General features: G+C 40.3%; 1 protein-coding gene across 7 annotated transcripts in view; it reads right to left on the bottom strand.

The window, feature by feature from the left end:
• Positions 1-19,343, bottom strand: part of magi2a (membrane associated guanylate kinase, WW and PDZ domain containing 2a) — a 272,345-nt gene extending 253,002 nt beyond the window's left edge. For 6 of the 7 annotated variants that reach the window (XM_005456660.4, XM_013275625.3, XM_005456659.4 and 3 more), the window contains exon 1: positions 18,850-19,343. In XM_005456660.4, coding sequence (XP_005456717.1) covers positions 18,850-19,150 — 301 coding nt within the window. In that variant the 5' untranslated portion in view covers positions 19,151-19,343. The remainder of the gene's footprint in view (positions 1-18,849) is intronic. The other variant, XM_013275626.3, reaches the window with a different exon arrangement.
• Positions 19,344-19,837: the final 494 nt, after the last annotated feature.

Below are 19,837 nucleotides of genomic sequence, written 5' to 3' on the forward strand. Positions count from 1 at the left end.
TTGAATGTAATAATACTTAAGTGGCTTGTTTAGTCAAATAAAGCCTGTTTAATTGAAGATGCCCTTTCTAAACCACGCTGCTTATTTAGCTTGACAAGCAGGAAGACAGAGAGGCATGCAATTAACTATCCTGCAGCTACTCAGGCACAGATCATTACAATCAAGCGTGAGTCACTGACAATGCATTTTTTAACATAATTTCTTGTACTTGCTCCTTGTTTTTCTTGTATTATGAAAAACTACTACCACGGCCAATGAACGATCTAATCAAAGTGCCATCCAAGTGCAGAGGAACTGGGCACAGCTGAAGATTTAGAAAAAAGGGCCTGACTGTTGTACAACTGTGACACATTTGAAGATTAGTCATCCAGCTGCTTGCCAAATAATAAAAGATGTTCTCTCTGAGGCTGAGCCAAGGCCAAACGCTATATTCCTTGCATAGTGCAAAACAATCTGATGTAATTAAAAATATCTCTATTTAAAATGATATGCAGTATCTGGGATTGATGCCACTCATGACACACAAAATCACTTTATTGCAAGAATGAAAAATGGAAGACGCCACTGATGAAAATAACTCCTCGCTTCCTTTAAATGTGTCGTGTGAAAATACAATAACAGACTGTGGTGACAATTTAATCTCATTGCAGTTTATTTTTTGTAGTGAAGCAAAAAGACAACAGTAGAATTTTTATGTTTTTTCAGCACACTGAACTATGCATTCTCTCTCAAACAGACAACAGTATTACTAATTACTTTGGAGTAAGAGCAAAAAAAACAAGGTGCTCAAGGTTTTTGTGTTAAACGAAGCATAAATTGGTGGTCAAAGCTGTGTTTGTCATCAGATGTGCTGAGTAAAAAAAACAAGTGCAGAGTGTCTTCTCCTCTTGCTGTCTGTCAACACTCCTTCCTTCCCTCTTTTTTATGCTGTATCTGCATCAATTGAGCATCAGGTGTTTGTGTCTCTCTCATTGCCTCCTTGTCTTTCAGGCAGACCCGTGGAAGGCATGAATAATGTCTACGAGCGCGGGGACTGCACGGCCTCTTCATCTCCTGTAACTATTTTAACATGCTTCTCTCCCTCAGCTCCCAGTGGAGAACGGGATGAAATGAGTGTGTGAATGCAAAGGATGGGGACAGAGAAAAAGGATGATAGAATAGTGACAGTGAGAGACCATGCTGCATATGTAAAAACATCCCAGGAGTGTTGATGTGAGCTGGCTTAAAGCAGCTGGAGGTGACCTCGCTTCAGGCAAAACTAACATCATGGGCCGGGCGGAGAAATGTTGCTAAAGGGAAGCTAAAGGCTAGTGTGAGAGTTGACAGGAATCCCAAAAAGTCAAAACTACATTCCGACAACACTGGTCTCAAGCTTATGAACCACTGGTGTGAAAGAGGAGAGTAAGACAGATGCGGTCAGCACACAGATTTGTTACAACACAGAGACAGTTATTGAATGGACATGCTAATAATGTGTCTCATCGCTCCTTGTAGAATCTATACGGCTGGGCATTAAATCAATGTCTTGTTTACAGTCTTATTGCAGACTCTTTGTGTAGTCAGAAACTGCTGCTGTGTCAGTTCTGAACAGCAATTCTTCTGCACACACCACAGATAGATCAATATATCAGGTAGACACTTTTGTTTTCATCATTGTATATGTGCTGAATGCCATCATTGGTCCAACAATACAGTCCACTTAGCTGGATTACACATGTAGCAGTATTCCTGCATTCAGTACTCACAAAATTCCGTAATCTAATTCATAATTACAGTAAAACCACAATCTGATAAAACAAAAATCCACAAATAGCAGTACGTTTGATGCTTTTCTTGAGCACATTGAGGGAAAACTGAAAACTTTTGAATTTAACAGAACCTCCTTCGGGAGCAACAATCTCCATGGCATGTTTTTTTTTGGTGCAGCTTTTGAAACTTGGACCACAAGGAGAAGGAATTTTGAGCCATTCCTACTGAAAATTTTCAGTTCCTCGATCCTGTTGGGATGTCTTGTTTGAACAGTCATCTTAAGGCAACGCTGGAGCATCTTAACTGGGTTAAGGTCGGGACTCAGTCATTACATTACTGACTTTTCTTCTTTTTCTAACATTTATTGATTTATTTGTGTACTTTGGGACATTGTCTTGCCTAAGCTTCAAGTCTTATATTTCTACCCTGACATTCTTCTATAAAGGTTCTGGGTGCAATTTACAAGTAATTGTTCCCTCAGTGGTTGCAAGACATTCAGCCCCTGAGGTAGCAAAACATGACGTGACAAGTGCTAAATGAAGACATCAAACATGCAACAGTGTGTGTTTTAAGTTTAGATTTGTCTATTATTGTGACTGGGATGAATATGAGAGCGTGCTTTATAACAAATCAAATGAGAAATTCTGGTAATTCCAAAGGCTTTGCTAACTTTTTCTTGCAACTGTACATCTAATCAAGCATACATCACATCATATGAGCAGTGAGCGATATGAAGTGGAAAATACAACATGAGCATTATCTTTGGTTTAAAATTTATTTTATAAGATTTAGTGCACAAATGAGAATGATTCAGATTTTCATGTCTAAGCTTAATTAGCTTCACCACTGGAAACATTGGCATACAGCTTCAGTAGGTCTGTCCAAAGTTTAAACATGCCTACCATATCAAGATAGACCAAAAGCTCCATTTTCTTCATCTCAGCTCGAGCTAAACCAAACAGTGAATGAGTTTAGATTTTCAGGAGGAAGACCTCAGTTAGCATGTTAAATGTCAAAGTTCATGACAGGCGGGCGATTGTGGCTCAAGAGCTGGGAGTTCGCCTTGTAATCGGAAAGTTGCCGGTTCGAGCCCCGGCTTGGACAGTCTTGGTCGTTGTGTCCTTGGGCAAGACACTTCACCCGTTGCCTACTGGTGGTAGTCAGAGGACCCGGTGGTGCCAGTGTCCGGTAGCCTCGCCTCTGTCAGTGTGCCCCTGTGGCTACAATGTAGCTTGCCATCACCAGTGTGTGGATGACGTAATGTGTAAAGCGCTTTGGGGTCCTTAGGGACTAGTAAAGCGCTATATAAATACAGGCCATGACAGTAGAAACATACTTAAAGCATGGCTTGTTTTAGAAGGGTTGCCAGGACAACCGACATGGCAGCACAGCTTAGGTTTGAAAAATCATACGGACAAAACACAAAACTTACAGATAAATGTCCTTTGGACAGATAAGACTAAAGCTGCAATGTCTGGCCATAATGCACAGGGTCACTTTTGGATAGCTTATTTTGCAGCCACTAACCTGGAGACTTTGGAGTCATTGAGTCAACCATGAACTCCTCTGCATACCAAAGTATTCTAGAGTCAAATGTGAGGCTCTGTCCGACAGCTAAAGCTTGGCCAAAAGCACACAAAAGCAAATCTACAACAGAATGGCTGAAAAGAAAAGAATCAAGGTTTTGCAATGAGCCAGTCAAGTCTAGAACTGAACCTGATTGAAATGCTGTGGCAGGAAAATTAAATAAATGCCTCAATAAACTGCAGCAAGAACGGACTAAAATTCTTCCACAATGATTTGGAAGACTGATAAAAGCCACAAGGAAAAAAAAATCAGTTAAAAGTGATCGTACAAGCTATGTCATGTTTTGCAGAAGAACACACAGACAGACAGACATCGGGGAGACTGCCGCTCAGGAGGTAGAGCAGCGTGTCTACTAATCAGAACGCTGGTGGTTTTCAATTCCTGATTGCATGCCAAAGTATTCTTGGAGATATTGTATATGTACATGTACCATGAACATCTGTTTGGTAGTAAGTCAGAGTGACTGAACCTGACAAAATGTTTTTCCGAGAAAAAGGAAGTAGTTCTGCTACTTGTAAAAATGATTATCCTCAAAAAAAGAAAAAATCTATTGTGCCCAAACCAAAAGGGAAAGGAACAACTCAAATGGATACAAATGCAACCATCCTCTCTCTCACACACACACTTGTGGTAAATAAAAAGAGCATTTGATCCTCGCCAAGAGATTGGCAGTGAAGGACAGAACGACCACCGAGGCACTCAGAAAGGCTTTAATCGCTCCATATCGATTGTTCCCTTTTTTGGTGAATCAGCAACAACTGGTAAGGGCTGAGGAGTTTGCTTAATATTCCTTTCTCTCAGAGAGCAGGTCAGCCAATTTCACCCTCCCCAGTGTCTACGCTTCAAAATATCCTATTTAGATCTCATTTATATTCATACCACTGGCTGTTTGAGGATGTCGAATGTGAGCTTTTCCCTACATGAAATATGAAAACTTACAATATCTCCCTCTGCAAAATCTTATGGTATCCAGGGGGGCATCTATCAAATTTTGCAGGTTGCACAACAGCAACTTTGTGATTCATCATGGCTTCACAACCCAAATCTGATGTTTTCTTTTGGTTCATCATCTGCCTAGAGGGCTGCTGGGTCTGCACTATTCCACTTTCAGAATTTGAGTAGCTTTTGATAAAGAAAGGGCCCAAAGGAGGCTGAAAATAAGCTTCCTCTATGCAGAAAAAGTGTAAATATGACAGCTTTGATTTGTTGCAAAGATGAGAAGAATCGCCACTTCTTTTGGACAAAAGAAGTGTCACTGAGATTTGACAATAAGATAGGTAGATATTTTATGATCAGTGAGAATTCCTGCCAAACAAACAACACGTCTAGTGTCTCTCAAAGCAAATCTGTGTACATATACAGTATGAAATAAATAAACCATTCACTGTCTGGAGCTAAAAAATACTGTACATTTACACTTACTGTCAAAACCCCCCCGAAAAAACATCCGCTACACAATACATGCTCTCTAGGAAACAGATGAGAGTTGCAGTTCCTCTGTCTACAATTCATTAAAATTCACAGACTTGCTGCAAAAACAGTCTTGCTAATTGCTGGACTACCAAAATCATTCATCAATTATTAAGCTACACAAGCTCCCTCTCCCACCAGATGAGCACAGGTAAACAGATAACCTCCTGCTCAGACTTCACCTGTGGCTGGCACATTAATAAAAATCCTACTTAGACAGCATGTAGGTGTGTTGACATGCAAGACTTTTAGCCCATCTTTATTTAGAAAACCAGGACTAATAAACTCACCAGTTCTAAAGTCATTCTTGAACTAAGTCTTGCCACTTGGTATCCATCTCAGTAATGCCTCCAGGCAGTTGTTTGGACTGTTATTATGAAGCCACTAAATAAATGCATGAGGAAACAGCCAATGGTAACGGAGACATAAACACAGTAAGTCAGAGACCATCATGAACCAGTCACCCCTAAAGTAATGGAATCTGGGTGCTCTTTTATTCTGCTGCTATGGGCCCACTTTACTCCTTAGAGGGACAAAAGAGCAGATTTGCAAGTTAGTCAATTAACTTGTAAGCTACGATAATTTGCTTTTATTATGACTAATTGTACATCCATCCATCCATCCATCGATCTTCTGCTGCTTATCCAGGTCCCAAGTCAGCTGAGAGATATCTCTCCAGTATGTCCTGGGTCTGCCCAGGGGCCTCCTCTCAGTAGGACATGCCAAAATACCTCACTTAGGAGACACCCAGAAGGCATCCTGATCAGATGCCTGAACCACTTAAACCGGCTCCCTCCATAAATCACCCCATTACCGTGGTCGAGGGTTTGTGCCCTAGTGATCCAATGAGCTGGGGCAGTTTGTTCCTTGTAGGCACAGGACTGTTCAGAATACAGTTATCAGGGCCCCATTCGGGAGTTAGACTTGGGATGTGGCTTGAGGAAAAACAGACCAGGCTCCAGGCCTGGGCAAAGCCAGAAGGAGCCACATGGGCCCAACCACCAGTGGGCACACCACCTGCAGGAGGCACCATAGGGGGTTTGGTGCCTTGTGGATTTGGCGGCCAGAGGAGAGGGGTGGCTGTGGCTCAGGTGGTAGAGCAGATCAGCTACTGATCGGAAGGTTGGTGGTTCGATCCTTGGCTTCCCCAGTCTGCAGGCCAAATATCCTTGGGCAAGATACTAACCCCGAGTTGCTCTCCGATGCGTTCATCGGAGTATGAATGTAGTTTACGTTGCACTTGAGTTTAGAAGTGCTTGTATGAATGGGTGAATGAGGCATGTTGTATAGAGCGCTTTGAGTACTCCGGGAGAGTAGAAAAGCGCTATATAAGAATCAGTCCATTTAGCAGAGACCCTAACAGTCTGATCCCCGGTTCCCAAGACGGGCAACATGAAATGTCTCCTCTCCTGTTATTGTAATTTTTAATAAATCAAGAGCTGCAAATAATTTTGACATATTACTGGCATTGCTCTAATCATGGTAAATGATGGCTGCTCAGTTTGCTTATTTGTCTTTGAGCTCAGCATCACTTCAAATATCAGACTGAATATCAGATATTAACATTGCATTTTTGTGATACTTTGAGGATTCATCTAAAGCCATTAGTTTTTACAGAGTCCAATTACATTCCCATCATCCTCACCTGCACTGTCCATTGACAAAATGATATTATTCAGTGTATTAAACTACACTGTCACTGTGACCTCTTAAATAGTTTCCTGCACTCTCACACGAGTTAAAGGGAAAATAAGAATTTTACTTTCACAGAAACAGCTTAACGCATTCTTCTATAAATCAAGTTAACTGTAATTCAATAACACAAAGACACAAATGCACACAAAAACACCAGTGTACTCTGGTATCCAAATTTAAATAATGCACAGCACCACATATGAACACTATACACACACAACTATTTACAGCCTACTCATTGCTCAGTCCTTAGAATTTTTCAGCTTGCCACAACAGATGGTTGATGTTGACAAGGAGGGAAGGACAGTTATGTGTGCGCGCGCGCGCGTGCATGCGTGTGTGTGTGAGAGTTTGTGAGTATGTTATCCTTATCATTACCTGTCCCTAGAGGTGAGCCTGGCAGTCAGACAGTGTAACAGAGGCAACGACAACAGCATCTCTCCACCAAGCCTCTGTCAAGCATGATTGGACAGGATGTGGTAAGTGGTGCTAAGGCTCCAGGGAGGCACACATATATAGACACACACATAGACACAAACACATAAACACACACAGTGGAGGATAGCAGGTCTTTATGCGTGCATGTGATGTGTCTGTTTGTGTATCACACTGTCTGTGTTGCACTTGCTGGTGCAACTTTACACTCTCAGTGGGGTCTCTGACAACAAGACAGATGAGTCTGACTGCACTGACAATCATTACCGCCCTCCCAACAACAGTGTGTGTCTCTGACTCAACACAACTTCTCAGGGATTGCCCAGTCCCATCTTTCAAAAGCCCAATAGACCTGCCACCAGTCCAAAGTCATCATCACTCACATCACTCATTCCATTGGCTGGGCATGCACCATTGACTTGATAGTGTCATAACATACCACTTCTCCCTTGAGCTAGTGAATAGCCTGCATGGTGCCATGTTATAGACTGTTCTTTGGTATGGATTTCCATGCTTGAGATACAAGTCTGCAAAACATTTTTATCTTAACCTACAGTTTCTGCTGAGACCTGCTCTTTTTGTATGAATCTGCTTAGCTGTCAGCTATGCAGCATGCACAGTTATATGTATAGTTGAAGACAGTGACTCAACTATTGCAGGAGCAGTACTAATAACGGAAGTCAATATGCAACCAAAGACTTGTAAATAAAATTGGAAGGTTCAGAAAAAAAAGACATGTAATGCCAAGATTTTAATGAAAGAGCGTATCTTTTAATTTATGAATCTCTATTAAATTAGCCTCTCTGGCTTCACGCTGTCAGTCAGAAACAAATCATTTTTGCTGATGCAGAGTAAAAAGCAGATTGCAACAATTCAGAAACTGAGGTTGAATCCATGTTTCGTGTCCTGCTAGACACGAACCAAACTGCCACCACAGCTGTTACTCCATTTCAACCATTATTACACTGCAAATAGAGGCAAGACGGGGTGTTGAGCAGGAGAGACACCGTGAAAGCGCAGGACCTCAGTGCATGAACATAAACACAGACACAGTAGGAGGATTATGTGACAGGAATGTCCAAGAAATGGTGGGATTCCTTCATCTCTATAGCTAAAGACCTCAGTCAGACAAATGGTGATGCTCGAGGAAAGTGTGACTGGGGTCTAAACTATTAAATTTATCTGACTTATTACACTTTTTGTGTTTCTGTAGACGTATTTTTTCAACGTAAGTTAAAATAGTTTGGATAAAGGGCATGATATGCTAAACAGCAAAGCAATCATGTTCGTTATGCTAATTAGCCATACGCAGCTGTGGTGTTAACATGTGACCCAAACATAGTAGCCTTGTAAGCGCAGTTGAAAAAATATTCCGGTCAAAAAAGAACTCAAAAGCTAACAAATAATGCACTTTATTTTTGTACAAATAAAGTCTATTTATTCAAAACTACAGTGCCTGAAAAATATGCAGTCACAGAGTGAGCAGTTAAGCTGCTGCTGCTGCTCTGCTAGCATAATGCCACCCCTCCTGTGTAGATAAAAATCCCAGCCTTTATTACCAAAGATTCAACAAAATCCTCAGGCAGACAACCAGGGAAACCAGTTTTGGTTTGGTTAAAATGTCAACAGTAAAGCCTTGAAAAATTTTAGGGTAATCCCAGGGAGGTTCTAGCATTAAGAAAACTCTACCCCCCCCCTCCCCCCCCTCCAAGCCAAATCTGAGAAAAAAAAATTTTCCTTGCAAGCGCCTGATGCATGAAGGGTTTGTCATTTAAAGAAATTTGTCACATTAGCATAACCCTTTCTACTCTGTCTACCCTCTTTGCCCCAGTATTTCCTAAGCTGCTAGCTTTCTTTAACTTCCAAATTGCCCTAACAATAGGTTGAAGTGTGGCTTTTAGGGCACATACACGCCCAACACTACTCTTATACTACAGTAAATACTTGGTGTTGCAGTTTTTTGTTTTTGTTTTTGGTCTGTAACATTCATACATAATTCCCAAAAAGTTAATCAATGGCGGCAGTAATGAGACAAAGTTTGAGGCTCAACTTGAGCAAGAAGATGGGACTGCTTGTTGTTTTTCTAACGTCTAAAATTAACTCTGAATTATAGAAGTTCACATTTAAAATCAGAGACTTGTCAAAGCCAGTTGTGCCCAATCCTGTGGGAACTCAAGTCTGATACAACTTTGGCAAAAGCGTATTGAAAGTGACATGTATTAAAAGTGCTGGGCTGACAGACTGACCAGCACTGCTGTCTCTATAGAACCATGGCTGCTGCCATTTCTGACTTGCTAAAGCTCCCCAAGCTCAGGCTGCTGTAATGACTTTCACTGCCACCAGCTAACACAAAGTGGACACCCAGCTAGCAGACTTGATTGGCTTCAGCTTACCTAAAAACGCTCCTACCTGCACCCCCAACACCACTAAGCGAAGCTCAATCAGCATACGGTTCTCAGTCACGCTGGAGTACAGCCACAGTAAGTGTGTTCTCACTGTAGAGGCAGTGAAAGATACAGTGACAGGCTCCATAGCTGGCTGCATTAATGCTTGGTGGAAGCTGAAATAGGAAACTGAACTGGGACATTTGAGTGTGCAGGAAGGATGGAGTAAAAGCAGCAGTAGATGTGATATAAAGCTAATTTACCTTGATGCTTCAGCAGTAGCATTTATGATTTTATTTTCATGCAGATTTCCCACTCATGACAGCTTCTTTTTGCCCATGGACGTGACTGCTTAGAAACCATTCTGCATGCTTAGCGTATACCTGACTCCTCGCTAAGAAGCAAACAGCAAAAGACGTACTGAAATAGGTTAACATAATTGTGACAGAAACTACAGTGTCGGGGGTGAGAAGCCCGACAATGTGTTAATTTCTGCTTATCAGAACACTCGCCTAGAGTTGCATCACAACAGCATCTGCCGCTTTGTGTTAATTCTGCTAACTTAAAGTTATAACATCCTGCCCCTCGTTCTCACACAGAGCTTTGCATAGGTGAATAACTCATCACCACAGCTAGCTGTTTCAGCATGCATCACTGCTATTTTTTCCTCTTACTTAATGTACACAAATCACCAATCTTAATAGGGATCAGGAGAAGTGTTAAAAGAGAAACAACAAGCTGATAAGCTGCAAGCAAAAATTCCAACATGTATTGCACATTTCAAAAATCAAATTCCAGTTGCTCAAGGCATCGCAAGTCTCCCAACCCTGTTATTAACTCCTGACAGTTATTAACTCATTAGTCATCCTGATATCAAGGTGCATCTTCCGGGGACAGACATGGGTGTTCATTCAGTGACTTGGCTGTACTGTAAACAGCCAGCATACTCGTTCCTTTTCTTCTGTAAACTTCATGGTGAACAATTGAATGCAACTTAATGAATGTCTGAACCCAGGAGAGAGACTCTGAAAATGTGCATCATTATTCTTTACTAGCATCTAATCCACAGGGGCCACAACAGCCACAGGATGTAGTCTTAATGCCACTCTTACATTATCCATAATGTTCTGCTCCAAGCACAATTCATCATTTCTCTGGGAATGTAACAGTGCCGTACTTTCTCTAATATTCTTCTTTGTGTTTTGCGGACATCCTAATTATGTCCTACAGGGCACACCTGATTGCTGATGGCAAACTAATCTAATCCTCACCTCAGAGACTAATAAAAGCCCTGCTATAGTGTGTGTGTGTGTGTGTGTGTGTGTGTGTGTGTGTGTGTGTGCGCGTGTGTGTGTGTGTGTGTGAAAAAAAAGGATAATACCCAAGGATTTCAGTTGACATGAAAAATTAAAGACGCATTACATTATGTAGGAAATTAAGTACTTAAACGCATAAACAGTACTCATGTTCGCCAAAAGAATCAAGATCCACATTTTTAATTACAGAGAAGAACACGGTAAAAGCTAACAATCCAGACAAGACATCCCAAGAGAAAGAGAGAACACCTTTAGAGTTGTGGCATTAGTGAAGCAGCAGAGCACTGCAAAAGAGAACTTGATGTATTATTCAGAAAGGCCATGGACATCTTTTGGAGATCAACCATGCATGTAAGCCAGTCATTGACCCTGTTCCGTGACTGGAGGCAGAAAGAAGCTACACAAAGCACAGCTTATTACTGTTTTATTGGAATGTAGCGGCCTCATTGTAAAACAATAAGGTAGCTACATTGCATTAAAGTACTTTAATTACTGGCAGTATGTCTACTTCAACTTGCTCTTCTTTTTAAAGGATACAATAAAAGTTACATTTAAGGCTGTAAAAGCCAATCAATTAATGGCAGTGCATAGTGTTTACCTGCTGTAATGCCTTAGTTGTAATACTGTGTTACTTATTTCCAATAATTCAAAGATAGTGTGAGAAGGTGTGGAACGATTTTAACGACTATTCTTTAAAAAAAAGGTAAAAACTCATTACAAAGGTTTTTTGTTTCTCTGGCACCAAATGGGAAATAATTACATAACAAAAGAGAATTCAACACGCAAACAAAAAATGTCATTATCAGTATTGGATCTCAGCCAAAGAGGCTTGTCTTTAGTTGAGCTTAAGGACAGGTACACAATTTCAAAATTTCAAGACCACAGAGTCCTGACTAGTCACAGTAGTGTTAGTTCAAAATAGTCAGTGTAACAGATGCCACTGCGCTGTCAATGTTTGGAGCCGTTTTGATAAAAAATAGGCAGTGCTAGGTTATTCACTAAAGCTAGATTGCTTGGTTTCCATAAACTGTACTGATTCATCATAAGGACAGAGTTCATCTAATTAGCTACAGGATCGTGCAAAAGTATTGAGCCACCCCTCATTTTTTTATATTTAGCTAGGAAAATTGTAAAAAGGCACACTGACTGATTGAAACATGGGCAAACATACAGTAAATGCAGTATATAAGGCAACATAGCTTGCCTAAGAGTTCAGGCTTTCTTTTAATTTCTTCAAGTAGTCTTCAGGAATAGTTCTCCAGGCCCCTTGAAAGACATTCAAAGCTCATCTTTGAATGTTGGCTGCCTTTAGATGATCCCATACTGCTAAAGTAATGTTGAGGTCCAAGCTCAGGAGGCCAGTCCATGATTGATAGGGGTTCAGTGTATGTTTCTCTATCCAGAAATGCTTTTTCTGCACTGGAAATGTGTTTGGAATCATTGTCATGTTGAAAAATGAAGCTGTTGCCAATCAGATGGTTTCTAGATGTTATTGCATGGTGGCTCAAAATCTGACGGTATTTTATTTATAATTCCTTTAATTTTGACAAGCTCACCAACAACACTGACTGAAATGCAGCCCCAAAGCGTAACAGAGCTTTACAGATGCCTGTAAGCACACACTGTTGTACCTCTCTCCTACCTGCTGAAGACGATTTGAACCAAAAATTTCATAATTTGGATTCATCACTCCATAATACCTGTTGCCACTGATTTTCAGTGCAGATCTTGAATAATTTGGCATACCTCAGCCTTTTCCCCCCGTTTCCCCTCCCTTAATAACGGTTTCTTGACAGTCACCCTTCTATTGAGACCGTATCTGATGAGGCTTCAGCAAACCACAGATGGATCAAATAAAAGGTGAGATGTATGCAGGTCTCAATGGCTTATACAAAAAAATGAGTCCTCTGAAAATTGTCAGATACAAAGACTGGACTAAAAAAAATCAGCGAAAGACCAGCCGATGTCCAAAGAGAAATCTTGAAAGACTAAAACTGTTTCCGCAACGGTTTCTTTCTGACATCTTGGTTTAACACTTTTCCACAGGAGTGTAAATAACAGACTAATAACACATTAGATTTTCCCTTGCCAAAACCAAACCACATATTTGACAAAACTTCCAAACACCTGGATGGTCCATAGCATTTTAGACATAATGCTCCAAAATGCACCAACAGCACACAGTAAAGAGCTCCAACTTAATGACACCTGTCATTTAACTACAGTATCCAATTGGAAGAGCTATAATACAAGCCCCACTCATGGGTCTAACATGGGTCAGATCCACTTTTGAAGCTAGCTTTATGCGGCAGCTAGAGGGACTGCAATTTTTTAGCACTTCTGCTCTGGCTTCACTTTTCGGCTTCTGAGATTGCCCCTTGTTCAAAACCTCAAATACCAAGGGTTTGTCTCTGTGAGCAAAGGCTTTGTTTACAGCTGGGTTTGAGCAAAACCTTCAGCTACCCTCAAGTACACTGCGAAAACACACAACGCTCAGAATTTCAAAGCGTATTCTACCCACTCATTATTATGGGATGTTGCTCATCCTTGAATCATATTTGGGTTTATAAATTCAAATTTCTTTGTAAAAAACATATAAATAAATAAAAACACACAATAATGAATGAGAACCCAATAAGTAATCTGTCAACCATTTATGAATGCGAGGAGCACACTACATTAAGAACAAGGACATCAGAGAAAAAGCTCTGCTTACAAAAAGAAATACATACTATAGAACAGTCATTGCTGGTAAGCTGTTAATTCAAATGTAAAAGTATGAAGTGAGACCTCTTCAGCATTGTGTGATGCCATTTTCACGTATGCAATGCAGCCATGAACTTTCTTAGAAATTTTTCACAGGATCTGCACAGTCCAACCTGTTTACTTATACAAAGGGAGCTGATTGGAGGAAATACACAGTTAGCAAGCGCTCATTATGTGTTCTGCCTCCTGCTTCCTGGACCCTACACTCAGGGAGCACCCCAGTGTAAACCTGGCAGGTATGCCTCGAAGCAGATCATCTCCTTCTGTATGCTACATGTAAGAAAGGGACACTCTAGACAATGTCTCACCCTGATTCTACTCATAATCGGGATGGATCTTGTGTTTACGTTTTGATCAACTGATACATCATTCAGTCTAATGGAAACACCTTCAAGTTTCCCAGAGTCCAGCTTTAAAATTTGCCCGAGTCAGTGAAAATCCAGAGGCATTCAGGATGCCCTGCAGCGTGTCTAAATTGGCCATAGTTGTCTCTCTGTTGGCTCTGCGATAGACTGGCAACCTATCCAGGATGAATGGATGGAATAAAGAATTTGTAAATTTTCAAAAGACACATTTACACGTCTTTAACACTTTTATCTGAGGATAAGATCTACACACTAAAGCACTAAAGCCAGCAAGTTCAGGTGAAAATCTCAAAACACTGAATGGGTAAGTAGTGCCTTTTCATGTACTGTTGTCATAGAAACATTGTTACCATGAGGCGCCACAGACTAAGACAAATTTTCTCAAAGTTAAATGAGTTTAGCAGCTTAAAAAGAGAGAGAGAGAAAGAGACAGAGAAGAAATGTTTCTGTAATACTTAATATAAAGGCCACAATCTCAGATCACACACACACACACACACACACACACACACACACACACACACACACACACACACAAAAGCTAGTCCTGATTTGCCACATTTATCTAGATAAAAAAGAAGAGTGTTGCATTTATGATTACAGGTCTTATATAATAAACTCTAGACTCTAGAGGAAAGCTGGCTCTGAGATTAATAAACGTAAGCTACAGTGAAGCTTGAATGTTCATAATGCCTTTAGACTTTTATTTTTATATTTCTGCAAAAAAAATTATCAGCTGTAATGAATGGAAATGACACATGTGAGGGTCAAGAAGATCTGGTGTGACACCGCTGTGTAGCACAAACTTTGTCACTCTTGGCTGTCACCTTTTGAGAATTTTCCTGCACTCCTACACAATCTATTCCATTTTGGGACATTGCTGGTTTTCCTTACATGAACTGCTTGCTTCAGTTCCATAACATTTTTATTCGATTAAGGCCCGAATTTGGTCCTTCCAAAACATTCTTTTTTTTTACTATTCATTGGCAGCAGAACCTGTGTACTGATTGTAGCTGTCTTCCTGCATGACCCACTTTGTCTCGGGATTCATTTCATGGATTGGTGTCCTGACATTTCGCCTTAGTATGGTATTTAGTGGTGTCTTCCAAATTGATGGTTCCATCAATGACAGGGGGGTTCAAAACAGGTCTTAAACCATGACATTACCACCAACGCGAGATGCAGTTCAGATGTCTTCACCTGTCACAGAATGAAGAGTTATTGTACAGCTTTATACAGAACAGTAGGAATGATTTCCTTAAGCATTCTTTACAGCAGCGAGGTTGAATCAGTCTGAGGGAGAAGGAGCTCCCATTCCCTCACAAGTGTGGAGTGGGTGTCATGGGTTGTTCATGATGGAGAGCAGTTTGTACAGTGACCTGCTGTCCCTAACTGACTCAAACGCCTCCAAATTTGACCAATGATGCTTCCAGCCTGGCGGATTAGTTAGTTGATTGAAAGTAGTGTGAAGCAGGGCACTTTGGAAGTGTTCACACTTCTAAAGTAGTGTGACGTAACATAAGTGCGCAGATATTAGCTGAATAGGAAAAGGGGTATTAAGTCACAATATTTACCTTCTCCTTTATTCCATTTCTAAACTTCTTAATAGTTTTTTTCAAGCTGCTCGGCCTCCTCTGATGTGCATGCCTACAAAGTAGGTTTTGAAAATGACAAGAGTGCATAAATTTAACTAAATTATTTTCTCGGTTATAATTAGAGTACCATCTGGAAACTATGTACTGACATTTTTGTTTTTGTTTATGCGATACTACTTGTCATATTTGCTCAATCCAGCATGAAAGTTGAATGAAAACAGTATTTTCTTCATTTTTGTGACATGTTAAAAAGTATTACACATTTTTTTTGCATTATTGTGAAATATAACATATATACATATCACTGCTTTAATTTTTTTTCTGTATTTTAGACATTTTTTGACAGATCCGTTCAAAACGAAAGATGCTCCATTTTCTTGTAAGAAAAGCCAGTGAAGCTTTTATCCTTAATAGCTTTTATCTTTAATGTTCAAACATGACCTCAGATTTCAAAGTGTGAAAAAAAAAAGCTGGAAGTTGTCCGACAGACCAAAATGACAACATTTTACAAAAAAAAAACAGAAGAAGAAGAAGAAGAAAACAAATCCCAGTGCTTAGACCCAGTGGGGGTGTCAGGCCTGCGGATCTGGTCCCACGCCGTCAGTTCCTTTCTGCGAAAGTTCTATTTTAGCCTGAAAAACATGGTTTGAACAGCCTTATGGGTTGTCCATGTGATCTTTTCTTAAACTGCAGGCAGGACTCCTTCATGACCTTCTAGAGTACTCCTCACCTCCCTTTTGGACTTTATCTTTTTGGACTTTATCTTTATTGCTTAGAGATTCTTGGAGAGGACATTATTATTATTGTATTTTCTTAGTTTGGACATAATGTGAAACTTATGCACAAGTTAAATAAGGAAGATCTGTATTCACTCATTCCTCGCCACTTTTTCATGCCGTCTAACTCAGTTCTGTCGTCATTACTCCAATCTTCAGTGCGCTTTAAATCTCAGTGCTCTTCTACCATTCTGCCTTTCAGACTTTCATTCATGCAAACCAGGACCTCTCCATCTCATCCTGGCCAATGAGAGATCTTCATCCAAGTCTCCACCCGCTTCATCTCCATCACTACCAGTGTCTAGATTCTGACTGAACACATCTCACTCCAAGCTCACTCTAAAATTTACAGTTAGATCTTGATGTACAGATACTTTTGGCACTCAGATATGTAATACTGGATCATTTCCTCAATCACTAAATGACCAGCTGACCTCTTTTCTGTCTCTCATCTGTTTAATACTACTTTAGTTCATATCTATGCACAAATACAGACATTTCTAGAGTTCACCAACTTTCAAGCAGCACGCGATAAACAAAGAACTAACCATAAAGATAAAAAAAACTTTAACAACACAGTCATATTACCATATAACATCAGAACAAGTGGACTAAACTGTGCTCTCTGACTCGCTCTGCTCAATAAAGAATCTACTGAGACAGATTATAGAAGTTTATGTGCGTCCGCTTGAAAGTGAAAATATTTATTATTGGGCACACAGCTGCGAGGGCACTGCAAAAGCCTGTTTTTCCTCCATAATATTTACTTAATGTACATATCAATCATATTAAAAAGAGCTCAACACTGTAAACAACCAATCGCACAAACACGAGCGCAGCTATGGGAAAATATCAATCACTTGGAAAATTGCTGGAGGATATAAATATTTCATGAAAAAAAAGTTAACATATTAGTTTGGTATAGGCTTGGCTGCCTTTTGAATAAATCCCTGGGGTGACGATGAACACACACACACACACACAGATACACTTATGCAAGCACACAAGCTAAGACTTTGATCCAAAGCTTCTTACAGGGTTTCGCTGATTTTTCACCCCAAAATGAGATCCCACAGATCCCGGTCCCGGCGCACAACACCAGACACGGAGAGTCATTAGCTGTCGAGATCAAAACCACAGACAGCCAGAGGAGTGTGTCCGTGACATAAGAGCTGCACATCCGGAGGACAAAGCTGACAAGAATGAGATGAGTTTGAACCAGGGACAAGTTAGGAAATTCTTTTTGACTTGTGCTCTTTTTAAAATGTGTGTTCTGGCTACTCCATATACTGCAAAACCAAACATTTCTTCAACAAACTATATAGCCTCTGGACCACATAATCACAGCCTCATGTGTATCCAGCGCAGCTACTACACTCACTTAAGCAATCCACAGCACTTCCCACGTTAAAAAAAAAAGGAAAAAAAGAAGCCCTCTGTAGTAATCCTGAGGAGGGGGGGCTTTTGCTGTTTCATTGCACTGAATACCAAGCTAACGGTGACCTTATCATACTTTATGATATATTTCATTTTCTGTGACACAACTATAATGTTGAAATAGGGACTCTGGGATTTACTCTAATATTTATAAAATATCCCTTCCAAATCCAATTTAGTCCACTCAGTGAAGCACAAATTGGATAATAAATATTGCATACTTAAATGTGTGCTCTGAAGAAAAAAAAGAGAAAAATTATATGTAATTCAAAGGTTAAACTGAAAATATAGTGCAATTTTCTTTTATTTAAGAATCTGGAAAGAATAACAGAGGTTCCATTTGGGCAAATGGCATATGCATTAAACACAAAAATGACCAGTTCTTTTCATTTATGATCATCTCCTCAAATACATGTAGGCGTCCATAAATGGCCAGCAAAATTACCCCAAAAGTGGCACAATCCTAACAGCTTGCTATTACACAAAAACTGACAAAAACTTATCAAAGTCAGTCCTGATTAATTTTCTTTCAATTAAATAATTGCTTCTTTTTCTTCTTCTTTTTTGTTTTTAAATCAGGGCATAAAATGTCTCAGCAATTTAGATTTCTAATTATAAGAAAGATCATGTATGGCTGTAATATTCTGCTGAAATAAATGTGTGTGGAAGGCTCAATCCAATTTAATCTGATCCAGCATCTCACATAATCCACTGTTTATATCTGTGGTATCATGCCAAATATATCGGATTAATACTTTGTTACATTACTGCAAGTACAGCATGCCTAAACTACTCCATATCTGTAGCTAGTAGCTGGGTTCAAGGCTGAAGGAGTTGGCGCAATACTTGTAAATGACTTCTTATGAATTATGAATAACACTGGAATGTGTTTTCTGACTGCCACAACTGTAACACACCCCCTAACTCGGACGAGTGCCAAACACATCAGGAGCACACCACGACCAACACAAAAACACGCCAGCAACACCTCTTAGATAATCGTTTCTATACGCCTAATAAGTGTAGCAACAAAATAAGGGCATAATTATAATATATATGTGGCAAGTATGTGATTTATTTGCATGGTTTACTGTAAGTATGGAGCCTTAGGGGTAAGCGCATCAGTTTTGGGAAACAATAGGTGCTGTCAAAAGAGAAAAGCGCGTTCAGGGAGAAAAAAAAAAGAAAGAAAAAAAGCTAACGGTTTCCAAAAAAGAACCGAAAGAAAAACTGCGACATGGGAGAAAGTTGCGCCGAAAGCTTACAAACCTCACCTTGTTTGACACACTTGAGTCGGAGGGGGTCTTTGCTGTGCTTGACCACAGCATGGACGTCCCTGGTGGTGAGTCCAGCCACAGGGGTATCATTGACTTCCAGCAGGAGTTCATCCTGGAAGAGTTTGCCGCTATGGCAGACCGCTCTGCCCGGGAGAAGCTCGCCGATAACCGGGAACTGTCCATTCTCTGCGCCGCCCTTCAACTCCAGCCCCAGTTCCCCCTCCTCATTCCTGCAAAGGACACTCTCGTGGACTTTGTTTGTCCAGTGGTTCTTCTTCTTCTTCAGGGTCTTGGACATGGCTCAAAGAAGGGGAAAATCACATGAGTGCGGCTGTGGAAGAAGTTTTGTCGTTCTCGGAAGTGCCTCACTGTCACGGCAACACTGTAAAGTGATCGGTTTCAGTGGTAAACGCCAGCTGTATCCATGTCCTCGCACACACTCACGCGCACAGCAGCTGGATCATCAGCCTGCCTTTGCAATAACTGAGAGCTGCCGAACTTGTGCCGCCTTCAGGGGATGTTTTAAAAATCGGAACTCACACGATCGCAGTTTACGCAAACACCATCTCGAGGAAGAAAAACGCAGTTTAGGAGAATTCACTCTATGTGAATAAGTGATTGTAAGAAACACTACATACACTTAAAGTTTGATTTAAAAAAATAAATAAATCTGCGTAGATAATGATTAGGACCTGCTCCTGGAGAAATATAGGTGGTTTTGTGTGGTGATGTAAGAAGTTATATTATTAATTAATAAGTTTAGTATTCTTGTTTCCTACTGTAGGACATTAACCAGTAAAATGTAGAAAACAAGACTCAAACCAACTGCAATCTGAATGCATCTACCAGCAGAAATGCAGTAATATGCAGTGAAATATTGTGCTTGTTCTTAATGATATAACTAGATTATAATTTGTTATCATTTCACTTTAAAAACTTTGCTGACATGTTCAATAGAAACACGACATCTTATTAAATAAATCAA

This window comes from Oreochromis niloticus, linkage group LG17 (genome assembly GCF_001858045.2).
Source record: "Oreochromis niloticus isolate F11D_XX linkage group LG17, O_niloticus_UMD_NMBU, whole genome shotgun sequence".
Lineage (NCBI taxonomy): Eukaryota > Metazoa > Chordata > Actinopteri > Cichliformes > Cichlidae > Oreochromis > Oreochromis niloticus.